Source organism: Dicentrarchus labrax, unplaced genomic scaffold (assembly GCF_905237075.1).
Source record: "Dicentrarchus labrax unplaced genomic scaffold, dlabrax2021, whole genome shotgun sequence".
Taxonomy (NCBI): domain Eukaryota; kingdom Metazoa; phylum Chordata; class Actinopteri; family Moronidae; genus Dicentrarchus; species Dicentrarchus labrax.
Window position 1 is genome coordinate 2,212,723 of NW_026136721.1, and position 13,353 is coordinate 2,226,075.

At 38.4% G+C, this 13,353-nt stretch overlaps 1 protein-coding gene across 6 annotated transcripts in view; it reads right to left on the bottom strand.

The window, feature by feature from the left end:
* The window catches only part of LOC127354729 (stress-induced-phosphoprotein 1), a 164,719-nt gene that overhangs the window by 12,377 nt on the left and 138,989 nt on the right, over positions 1-13,353 (bottom strand). For 2 of the 6 annotated variants that reach the window (XM_051384854.1, XM_051384853.1), the window contains exon 1: positions 10,831-11,077. The exons of 1 other annotated variant lie outside the window; for it this stretch is intronic. In XM_051384854.1, the coding sequence (XP_051240814.1) occupies positions 10,831-10,876 (46 nt within the window). In that variant the 5' untranslated portion in view covers positions 10,877-11,077. Of the gene's footprint in view, positions 1-10,830; positions 11,078-13,353 lie in introns of those variants that run through there. 3 more of the 6 variants (XM_051384857.1, XM_051384856.1, XM_051384858.1) reach the window with 2 other exon arrangements.

The following is a 13,353-nucleotide window of genomic DNA, read 5'->3' on the forward strand; positions in this document are numbered from 1 at the left end:
TGAACATAAAAAAAAAATACTGTAATGTCAACTTTTATATGATGACAAGTTAAAACAACATCCAGTTTGAAATGAATTTAAATGAACACATTAGGAACATAAATGGTGCTGTTGATGAAGGAGTGCTTGAGTTCATCGGACTGGACGGTCATTGGGAATTGACTAAGTGATATTATATTTTATGGATATTGCATATTATATTCAATGCAAAACAATAACAGTACTGATAAACTGCGAACAGTGAACACAATAACTGCAGGAAGTTTGTGTTACACGAGCAATTTGGATGAATTTTGAGCAGATTATTTCCTGCAAATATTGTTTCTGCCTATATTATGATTTGTTAGAACATTGTAATCATACATTTATCAGAGAGTAAAGGCTATGTGAATATAGCTTGAGTTTAGGTCTTTTTTTTTTTTAAGTTTTATATCTAACCACTGATTTTGGTGGTCTGAGAAACAGGAGCTTTTTTGTTTTAAGTTTACTTTTAATGTCAGCACTGCTATCTATGCAATTGATACCCCACCTGTTGAGCGCCACTCGGCACTCTGATCTGACTGCTACCTGCAAAGTTTTCATGAACAGATTTTGCACTCGTCTTCGTTCTCACTTTTTCTGAAAATATGTCACAACACAGTTGAACAGCAGGCTGCCATTTCAGCATGAAAGAAAAGAAAGGTCAGAAAAAGCTGATGCAGTAATATCAGTTACAGTTGCAGTTGTATTATATCATTTCAAGGTAGAGTTGGAGGTCTGGAGAAGGCCTTTGTTTCAGCACATACAGTAGTTTTTCTTTATGCACACTCACAGAGACAGACAAGAACACACATGCTAAAAAAAGCACATGTTCTCACAAGTATTTTTCTTCAGAAACAGGAAGGGAGTGATAGTATAAACTACTCTGATGTTTAAATACCTGGGACTCTCCACTAATCAGCAGAACTAAAATAGGATGGATGGATGAGCAACAAAACCTCTTCAAGTCTACAATTTCAGCACATTCCTTTGCACTATTTGTTTACAATTTATAATTGATTTACAACTGATTTTATTGCTTTTATCCTACATGCTTCTGCTTGCTTGCCTCATTGTTTTTTGGGTTTTTTGCTCGTAAACTTTGGGTGGCCTTTTGTATGAAAAGTGCTATATACATAAATTTGCATTGCCTTGCAAAAACACTTAAAATAGACACTATGTCATTGTCATTGTTGCCACTTATATTTATTTATACCTATTTTCTAATGTGGTATCTGAAGGCTTATAAATTGAAATTACATTTTGTTATAAATTCAAATGATATTTTGTCAGCATATGTAATGTTATTAGTTCCTGAGGTACAATGACCTAATTCTTACTCTGGAGTGTTTACATTAGGGGCCTCTCAATGGCCTCTGACCTCTACCTTGAAAACCCCCATCTCCCTCTTTTTACCTCACATATCTGTATTAGAACCAGATGTTTCTGGAGTAAACAACAGACCTATAAAAACCAATGTCCAATGCATAATAGACAGAGCTGTTCATTTGGCAGGATGCTCTCCAAGCTCCCGGGGCTTGAAATGATGCTGTACCTTTTTGTAATAAACCTTTATATACAATCAAGACGGTGTCAGCGGACTTCTCTTCAATACATCTTCACATCACCACTACTTAATATACAACACTAACCCACTTATATTTACAGAATAGTTTACTTTTGTCTCTGTACCTTCATGAAGTCAGGTCATACAGCATGCTCATAGTTTAGCTGCAAGTCTAACTTTAGCATTGCTTCCCAACAGTCACACACATTTATACACCAAATCACTCTAAAAACATTCAGTGTATCGCAGCCAAGTATTTCTGATCACAATTACCACGCACACATATTGTTTTGATTTGAACAGAGACCAGCACACAGCGATCAACAGAAAACACCAGTGGAAAAAATCTGAACCTTGTTGGTTTTAATCTGCTGCCAGATTCAAAAAGGAACTGCTGCTGCTGTCAAATGCCGACTGACAGAAAGACACCTCTCGAATGAACGCACATTTTAACATGATTTGGTGAGGTCTTACTGGCTTTCATTCAGCTTAGGTTTACAATATTTACACAGCAGATTTAACACCATGGCAACGTCCTCATCAGCTATGAAAAACAACAAAAACGCATTTGCCAGGTTTCCACATGCAACAAGTTATTTGCATGCAAACTCATGCACAGTCGGCAAAATGTCCTGTGTGTGACTTGAACAATACTGCCATATACTGTAGGTTTCAATAAAGGCTGGATGTCTGCTGTTTTATTTCAGATACAAATATGCTTGTGGGGTTGGGGGGAGTAGTCAACAATGAGCTCTGTGTAGCAAACCATGTGTCACTGTTTGATATGAAAGCCACGTGGTGAAGTCTCAAGGCTGCCAGATAGGGCGGCCTTGACAGTTTCCTCCCGTTTTAAGTGCAAACCAACCACAAGCACACCTGTCTCTCACTTTTTATCTCTGTTCATGTGCTGGGTGAAAGATTAAGAAAAACCAAAGAATTTCAAAATGCAACATTGGAGTGAAAGATCTAAAACTCTGGTGGGATACACATTTTATAGTGTCGAAAACTAATACTGATGGTAGCACAAATAACATAAGTAATAATAGGTTACTTTGCAAACAGTGGTGTGGTGTAGGAAAATGTTTTGATGAAGTGATTCAAACAAAGGTTCAAATCAAATAGAGACAAGAGACAGACTGTGAATGATCACAAGAAAAATACACAAGGATAATTGTACTCTCAAACAAAATTGGTATTCAAATAATGATGAACAAATAAAGACTGGTGCCTAATATCACACAGCACTCAACACTAGGCAAGGCAGGTTTAATTGTATAGAACCTTTCAATGTAACTCACAGTGCTTCACATAAGACAGAGGGGCATTAAGAAAAGATAGCAGTAAAGAAGTGAAGTTGCAGATTGGAACCCACTGAAAACCGCTGGCCTTCCAAAAGTGTACGAGAAACAACAGAGGCTGTAAAACTCGCAAAAAAATGCGAAAGGCCCTTTCTGGAGGCAGCGTTTGGTTTGTCCGTTCTGGGCTACTGTAGAAACACGGACTCTGTAGAAGAGGACCCGCTCTGTTCTGTAGAAAGCAGCTCATTCTGAGGTAACGAAAACACAACGATTCTTATTTTCAGGTGATACACTAATGAAAATAGAGATGGTTTAATATAATTTATTCCATCCCGATACAAACTCAGATACCCGAGGTTTGCTTATCGTCCGATACAGAGCCGATACACGTGCATTTTAACAAGCATATGATTGCTATTGTTGTTGTATGGCCTGGCTCAGGTTAAACCCTCACGCAGATATATGATGTCGATATAAACTAAATGAAAACATACCTGTAAGTATTATATACTAAATGTTACACACTGGACTTTTAACTAAACAAAAGGCAGTAGCAAACAGAAAAGTGTGGAAGAGAACGCCTGAATGAATAGTTCACTGGTGTTTTCAGTGACATACCTCAAAAAAAAGAAAGAAAACACAGGCATGTCAGTCCAAAGTGTGCCCCTTGTTGTGTGTGGGCCTCAGTCAGTCCATAATGATCCAGAATACAACACAGTTTTTTCTGAGGTTGTCAACACAAATGTTGAAATCACCGACAATAACTGCACAGTCAAAGTAAATACAGATACAGACAGCAGTGTTTAGGTGGCCTGTAGATGTACATGAGGAGTTCAACTGAAGATATTATATACATAACCAAATTTCCCATCTGCTGGCACTGGATAGAGTTATTAAACAAAAGGGCAACTCCACCTCCTTTTTTACTGAAACTGAAACTGAAGTTGCCAGAACTGCTGCATAAACATTAACTCAAGACTGTGCTCGATAATTAACTCATTGCTTAAAAAAGATTTGCAAAAAGAACGGGTGGGTCATAAAGCTTGATTTAGTGCGTTAAAGGTTTTCTTTGACAAGTCTTCCTGTGACAGGGCTGAGAACAGACTGGGAGGGACGAGGAATTGTTATTAAATTTGATAAATTGGTGCATCTTGTTAACACAAAACAGGAAGAGGAAGATGAAGTCCATAAGAAGAGTCTGCTTCAGGGCGTTGCTTGGTGTTGATTTAATGGCAGTGATTCAGTGCAGCTTAGTGGGATCCATTAACGTCACATCCAGTTCCTTCATCTCTGATCTTAGTTTGTTCCCTAAGAGTGGGGGAGGTGGGGAGGTGTAGGTGGAGATGTGTGTGTGTGGGGGGGGGGGGGGGGTGAGGCAAGCCTTTGGTGACCTTGCTGGCCTTATCGGTCTCGTCAGGCCGGGGCAGGAGGGAGCTGCTCTCCGTTTTTGGCGTCTCCGTTATCAGCAGCGTTGATGTTACAGAATGTGCTTGGATGGGGTTGAGGCAGACGACGTGGCAGTGGCCGGGGGTGTAATGCTGCCCCCCTACTGTGGCCAGGAATTACACATTCCACCTTTAAACTCCCACACAAGACCTGAAAATATAAACATCTTCAAAGTAAGCTTGCCAACGCCATCAGTGCCACCACCGAGTTGCCTGTTGCAGTGCCTGTAAGTGCAGCTGCTCAGGGGCAAACAGATCAGCCTGCGGTTGTACTGGGAAGCGTCCAGATGTGAATATGTAAGTAAGTGTGTTGAGTGTGATCACAGGAAAGAGGAGGAAATGAAAAGAGAGCAGAACATGGCTGTCAGTGAAACTTACCTTTATAAATAAAGGTTCAAAAATACAACAGGTAAAATGAAATATTAAAGATTTCTATGCACAAACTACCATAGCATTAACAGCCAAAGGGTGTGATTTCCTCTCCGTCTCGCCCTCATTTGCTAAATCATTTAAAGGAAAAGGAAACTCAGGGCTGATGAGTGTCTGTGGTGAACACTGTATCTGCCCTCCTTCGCCCTTTTCACCAAACAGAATACACACACACACACACACACACACACACACACACACACACACACACACACACACACACAGGCACACCCAGAGATGCAGAAACAAAAACAAACACAAAATTAAACACGCGCTACAAAGTATGTCAGCCCCAAACTAAAGCACTCTGACTCATCAACAGATACTGCTGAAACGAGACAAACAACCTGAAGTCTTTCGCTGTGGTGAGATCACATGAGGTCCCCTGACGCCTGCAAAGGTCCGCTAAGGGTTTTTTTGAGACGCAGCATCTTTATTTAATTGTTCCCAATGAGGAGAGAGTGTATGTGGACGCTGCACCAGTTGAATATCTTTGAACTTTTCATAAAGGTGCCATGGTGTCATCCAGGAAACTAATCATATGTAAATATGTATTTATTGAATTTTTGTCCTGAGCTTTATGTCCTGAATTTTTTTTGGTAGTTAGTATTGTAAGTTTGCTGTTAGCTGTGTAGTTAATCCTCAGTTAAAACAATGTTTCTTCTCTCACCGCACAAGCACTTTATCCCAGCGCCCAGCTGACACTTTTCTGCCAGAAAAAAAACACCATATGGACACAAGCCCTAATTTCTACAAAATAACAATAACAAGAAATCCAAGGAATGATTATTCTTCTGCCAAAAGAATCACAGTTTTGGCAGCCGCGACATGCTCAAAAACTCGGCAGAAACGTGGCAGAAAATTCAGTGATGGCGTAAATGTACGGATTATATGGGTCTCGTGTGGTGGAAGTTTGACCGAATAAAGGAAAACCAACAAAGAGAAATTTGTGTTTTTATATTTATTTAGCTTCTGCGCAGAAGGATCGAAACAAGCAAAGGGACAGTCAGCGACTGCCGAGGAATCGATGCTGTGTGCATCGCTACCAGGGTTTTTATATGCATAAGAGAAAAGAGTCAATGACCATGAAGAATAAAAAGATAAACGTCAAAGGGAGATAAGGGCATTCCCAAGTGAAGACATGTTCCTGTCTCAGACCAAATTAGATAAAGGCCCACTCCCGTCTCAGACCAAAATTGGATAAAAGTTTCGATGTTCAGGCCAGGCTATATTTCAACCAGAGCAGAGCAGGCTATATTTCAACCTTACATTACATAGATGTGGTTATTGTATTCATTAAGTTCAAGTACAGTTCAGCAGACATGTGTAGGCTGGGCTATATTTCAACCTATCATCATGTATCACATAAATAAATGTGGTCATTGTATTAAGTTCATTAATAGTACAGCGGAAATGGAGCCAATCATGCTTTCTACAGAACAGTGTAACAAAGAATCACAGTCCATACAAAGGTTATTTACTAAATGATCATTTTTCCTCGACATCTCGTACATTATTATTTTGTCAAACCAGCCAACATAACGCAGCACTAATCGAGATAAAGTGACACATCTTTCATACCTCTAAAGGTTTTTAAAACTCAAGAGCTCATGTCGATGTCGTTGTTGGTAGCTCTGAAAAAGCTAGTGAGTGGACTTTGAGTCAAGAAATGTATGTTACTTTTGAGGGCAATAAATACTTAAGTATATACGTGCGTATTCATTATAAGAACTGTGGAATATTTACACATCAATTTCTTCCTCAAAGGGTTTTTTCTTATTAAAAAAAACGTGCATAAATATGAAGACATGGTGTGAGGAGGTGAAAGAGAGGAGTGAAGTGAGGAGCGAAAGAGTGAAAACAGTCCAAGGACAACTGGTACACAGAAGGAAACAATTCATGTCTTGATGTAATAAATAACAGGAAGAGAAGATTGTGTTTTAGGACGTAGGTGTTTGTCTAACCAGAAACTGAAAGTTCTCCAGCTGCCAAAAGCCAAGCTGCAGACACCAAATGTCCAAATCTGACCGAGGAGTTCACTGTTAAGGATGTTTTAATGTTGTTCATTAGTCGCTTCAGTTGTGTCTAACATTACTTCTGATTTCTGCTGACTTTTTGTATAACATGACTGTGATTCTCCTGTCCATGGAAGCTACTTCTAGTCATTTGAAACAAAGGTTTTTTTGAATGATTTATTTAGTAGTCTAACACAATGAGTCCTGCGGGACTGTGAACAGTGATAGGCGTATTGTTTTACTTCAAGGTGTTTCAAGGTAATTTGAATGAACAAATGATGACGTGTAATAAAAACTGCTGATTAGTCAAAAACATTGGTATTTACCAAAGTAGTTGAATAAGAGTGTGCTCGTGTATTGTTATCTTAGATTGAGATTAATTGGGAAGAGACTTAAAAGAAAAGCTATTTTTACGTTTAAATTAAAATAAATTAAATTAAATGTTCCTGGCAACTGCCGTCAATTGAAGGAAATTTTTAATTTAGACAAGTCAACTAGTCTAAAAGTAATTTAATGCTCAGAAAGTAGTCAAAACTGAGCACAATTTTGACTTTAGACCAAGCTGAGATGGTTGTGTAAAAACACAAACTGCACACACACACAGCCAAACGGTCAAACTAGGCAGTGCTGATCAAATATCTACCAAAGATTCTGTTACTGCGTTGACTATTTATCACCTAAAACCATTTCAGAAACATATGTTAGTTTCCTGTTTATCTGGAATACAAGATTGTGTGCCAATGAGAGCAGCTGAACACGCTGTACATCACCTTCGCTGACCATAACGCCAAACTCGAGGCTTCAACACGGTTCTCCAGAAACCAATGGGTGACGTCACGATAGGTTCACACTTGGTTGGGATGCTACTGAAATTGGACAATAACTTTCTGCAGGACAACGTTGTGAATGATCAGAAAGAAAATGAAGACATTGTTCGTGTTATCAGACGAAGAGAGACAGAGATTGATCTCATGGCTGATTGATCGTTGTGGGATAACCTGATGCCTGATGCCTTCTGATGTTTTTATTTGATGTTTTTAACACCGCTGGTTGGATTCAGAGGATAATGTCACAGCTTCCAGGATAAACATCACATCACTGTCAGTCAGCAGGTATCTACAGCGATGAATTTATAATGTGATCGCTAGTTTCTCATCCTAACTTACCATCCTCTGTTCAACACCAGTTCCACCATCCACTAACCATCTCTGAGGTTAGATGGTAGAGAGTGAAGTCCACTGGTAGAATCCCAAAGCAGACAGCAGTAACCAAATATTAGGACTAAAGTGGGACAGCGATGACTCTTAAAACCAGCTGCAGGGACGGGAGGCTGCTTAAAGACGCAATTCACCAGCGTCGTACATATGATAGTTAGCTTAACCAGCTAGTATTTCTGTCTAATCGTGCACATCCCTACTTTAAACTCAACCAGACTTTATCAGCCACACCGGGTGAATTTCACTGTGTTCTGCAAAACATTAAACATTATCATGGACATAAATGAAGTCAAGGTTATGCCTCTGATTCTGGTTAAAACATCAAAAACTGCACACGCTGTTTTAATGCGTTTGTCATGTGGGACCGTTCACGTAAAATATAAAATGTTGTATTTGCAGTCTCCTTCAGCTTATCCCGTCCTGCTTTTGCACTTCAGTCACATCATGCTTGTTTCTTGAAGTTTCATGGGACAGGGCTGGGAGATGTGAGTTAAGTAAGTCCAGGACTTCCCCCAGGACCTTTATAAGTAGATGGCAGACTAAAGAATAACCACACCCGTTCAATAAAAGAAATGTTCTGTGTGAGAGAGCAGCTCATAATAATTAATGGGGGGGGATCTGTTGGAAAACGCAGTAGGAACAACATTGTTCTTCACAGGTTTCAACTGAGGATTTTATCTGAAACGTCTCTCCCAACACTCACTGTAATATTCAGTCAGCAGTTAGTATTACAGCTGACCTGGACACACTGTATCGACGTACAGAAGATATGCATTTACTGATTTATCTACTTTGATTTGACTGAGTTACCAATAAGGCTTTGCAACCATTACGTGAATGCCTGCGTTATTTTCAATCAGGGTTGACCATTTGTAAGACTTCAAGCTGGTCAAACCAGTTTCTGTGCATTCTTGAGGGGTTAGTCCACAACTCATTTGCCAGTCAAATATTTTTGGTCCGGTTTATGACATCCTGCCGGCTGAGTCTAAACATAACACAGACGCAAGTTCACTCTGATCAAATGCAGTATCAAAAAACCCCAAAGAAACACACAAACAGCAAGCCAACTCTGAAAATGCTGCAAAATATAATCAAATTATGATCAAAAATCACAAAGTCTGCTTCTGAGCTTTGGTTTGCTATTTCATATAGTTTGATTGTATTAGGTAAACGTTGTCTGATAGGCTCAGCAGGCACCCCCGTCCTGGTCCTCAGTAATAGGAAGTTTGTGTAAAATGAGTGATTTGGATTAATTTTGAGTAGATTATTTCCTGTATTCATTACATCAGAGATTAGTTTTCCTGATAGTTTTATACAGTTTTAGATTGTTATTTTTTTTAATAATCATACATTCTTGAAAGGCTTTTAATTAGGCTGCAAGTCGTCCCCTCCCTCCTCTGACTTCACCTTTCCTATCAAATAAAGGCATAAAAAGCCCCAAAAAATAGCTTTAAAAACAATTATAATTAATAATTCATGTAGTTTTCTAAATTAAATGCTAAAATACAGGCTCACTGTGGTCCCACTGTGATAGGTCCAGTAGGTATCAAAGTCTGTTTCTTTCCTGTAGTACGTCCCTCCAGGGTAGGCCTTACTAGTGGTTAATGTGAGGTTATAGTTCGGCATTGCACAGACGGCTAGCGGAGGTTAGGGTAATACTGGGTTGAGGTTAAGCGTCCCAAAAGATGGCTGCTTGGGGTTAGCACTAATGCCAGGCTCGTGTCAAATGGGATGGAAGGTAGAGATTACAGTCCCACGTTCATGACTCTTTACGTGGTTGTAATAATGCAAAGTTGGCTGTGAGAGGGCTAAAAATACTGTGAATTGACAGTATAGCACTATGTCCATTACAGTTTTTTTTTTAACCTGATATTTCCACAAATGATCCGTCTCATGTACAAACTGTCAGGATACAGTGAAAGTTTCAGCAAATATGACAAAAAGTAGTTTGTAAAAGTTACCTACTGCAGCTTTAATTGGGTTATTTCTGACTTGAAAAGTGACCTGAGCACTCTTAACAAAACTGGTATTTAAAGTAATTCCCGCAGCACGTAAACGTTGCATACGGTTGAGGTTAAAGTAACACAAATCCAGACTGAGACTGACAAAGTTCTGTAAATAACTTGGTCCAAATGTGCTCTGGAATGGAACACCGAAACCAGCACCATCTAGAGTCCATTTGGGACTACGTTATTAATAGAGCTGTGTTTCCCCCATTGATCATCAGCCAGGGTAAATTTCTCTAAAGGGCACATTTCTTTTATTGTGCCTCTATGGTATTTTGCATCATGCAAACTTTCTGTTCCCAAAAATACCTTCTTTCTCCAGAACAGTGAGCCCAGAGCTAAAAACTAAAGTTAGCTCATCCACTTCCACATTGATGCAGCCTAGGCAAATGGAGTGGGCTGAGTCACTGTGAAGTACTGTAAGCTGCAGTTAACATGTATTCACTGCCACCCAATTCTACTACAACAGAAAAATATGGGTGTAAAAAAAAAAAAAAAATGTGTTCCACTAACCAAAAACAAACCAAATAAAGTAAAAATTAAAATGTATAACTTCATGTTTTGCCAGGGTCATTAGACAAGATTCAAAAACTATTAAATAAAATACCATAAAGTGTCCACAACACTAAATTACCAGCTCAGTTTAAAGCCTTTACCTTACCTATTTTATTTAGAGGCTCCTATATGTGAAATGTATTGTTTTAATTGATGTTATTATTGTTTATCACATCCTGACTGACAGACAAATAAACAGCACAATAACAACTGTGGCACTAACTTCTCTGACTGAAAAAAAGTAAGAAGTTGTCAGCGGCTGGCTGGCAGTGTTACTCACCGCCTCCTAAACCCAGCAGCCGGCAGATATCTCTGGTGAGCTTCATCAGGTTTTACCGTCCAGGATTACCGGGCCCTTTAAACTGTCGCAACCGGACGAGACGACCACTCTCCGGGCTTCATTAGGCGCTGACACCTCCTCCGGTGAGGCTGCCGGTTCATGTGAAATATCTCCCGTTGATGGTCCGCCGCTGCTCCGCCCGTCCAGTCACCACCGTCAAGACACCTGCAGTCACTTACACACATCGACGTCCGGCGCTTACAACAATAAAACAATGACGAGCAGAATTTAAAACACACGACTTCCGATCACAATCACCACAATAAAACCATCAGTGTTATGCTGGTTACTGAAAAATGTCATTTGTTACTCATTACTCATTACTTTTTTTTTAAAAAAGTAATATTATTACTTTACTTATTACCCCCTGCTAACAGTGATTAGTTACACTGCTAGTTATATTAATTTTCTGGTCAGTTTTGTTTGTTAAAATCAAAGTATTATATATAAGTGAATGTTTCCAACTGCTGAATGTAAGTGTTTCCATCTTCCAAAGTTATTTTCCTCCAAAATAACAAAAATGTATTGATTGGATGATTTTTGGGGGGAGTAGCTGTAATATTGTTACTGAAATTTATTAGTAATTAGTTACTAGTTTTTTTGTTTTTTTACATTCAAATTAAATTCAAAATGGGCTTTAGGAGTAAAAATAATTTACATAAAAAGAAATGCACATTATATATACAGATAGGTAAAAATAACAGTGCAGTTAGAAAAATATAAATATAAATAAGTGACTATAAAATATAGATAGATAGATAGATAGATAGATAGATAGATAGATAGATAGATAGATAGATAGATAGATAGATAGATAGATACTTTATTTATCCTGAGGGAAATTCAAGTTATTTAACAGTATTTGTTTTGTATGTATGTATAGTATGTCTGTGTACAAAGAATGCACAGTGCAGGTGTATACAGGTGATTGATGGTGGTTGGTTTCCGCTGGACGAACCTCTCCGCTCACAACCGCTCACAAATCTCACTGTTGTGTTTGCAAGTTGTTGTATTTCACCCAGAAGAAAACGATCCAGTTCTGCCTTTTATTGATTGATTTCTCTACTGCAGTGGTTCCAGACCTTTTTCCTTAAGGGACCCTTTTCCTATCATGGCATAAACTGAATGATTTCGGATTTAAGTGACGAATCTTATGGATATTTCATATTTTATTCAGTGTATAACAATAACAGTACAAAACAACTGTACAGTGAACCCAAATTGTGAACACAATAACCGCAGTGAACGAGTGATTTGGACGAGTTTTGAGCATTACATCAGAGATGAGTTTTCCCGATAGTTCTGTCTATATTGTGTTTTTTATTGTCATTTTTAACAATCATACATAAGCTTATATCATATATTCTTAATAGGGTTTGATTTGATTCTGGCCTGCAGCCCTTTGCTGCATGTTGTCCCCTCTTTCTCTCTTTCACCGCTTTCAAACAAAGGCATAAAAAGCCCCAAAGATCCCCAGGTTGGGAACCACTGCTCTACTGCAGTTTTACTTTCTTTTATTAAGTTTGGAGCAACTTATTACTGCACTATTATTACACTGATATTGGTCTATTTATATTTAATTTCATTTAAGATCTTATGTAATTTAAGATTCTTCTGAGTACTATGTCATTTGTTATACATTTGTATTTATTATAGGGGAAATGGAGACAATGTTCAGCTGGTACACTTCCAATTCATTAATTCCAATTAATTTGAATTCATTAGTCAGTGTAGAGGCTTTTAGAAATCAACAAAGCTCAACTCTCTCAGAACTTTGTCTCTATTTTTCCCAGAAAGCACAAATGGACCAGTGTAGCCAAGAAATTAGAAATATCCTGAGAACAACAGGCCGTAAGCCATCTGGTATTTCCTGGCAAGCTGACCTACTTAAAAACTGGAAAGCAGTGGTCTCTGCTCTGGGTGGAATGAATATTTGTGGGTATAGATAAGACCCTCGTGAATTGCAGGACACTGCGTAAGGAATGTAGACTGCACCTTTGTCCACTGGGTGGTAATACTGCGCCGCCTGTCACAGCAAATCAAGGTCCAAATAAGGCTTGAGAAGTATTGTTACCAGTTAGCCTATAACCCAAAATGGTAAAATGACTGTGTGCACATAAACATATAATCAGGGGGGAAATAATCCACGTGTTTAAGAATATAAAAGAAAAAGGAAGAAGAAAGAAAGAAAGAAGTTTTTTATTATCATATGTGCATATAAGATATTAAAAGATGATCCTCTATTAAGTTTGACACAGCAGCACAGGGGGACAGAAGTGTAAAAAAAATACAATACAGAACAATAAAACAAAAATATTACATAAAAATAATAATAGAAAATATAATATTGAAAAATATAGACACTATATTCCTATGTATAGGATCATTTTTATTTCTTAATTATTTATATTTTGTATTGTTTGTAGTGTGTGCAGATATCAGAACATGAGTCAATGTATATAC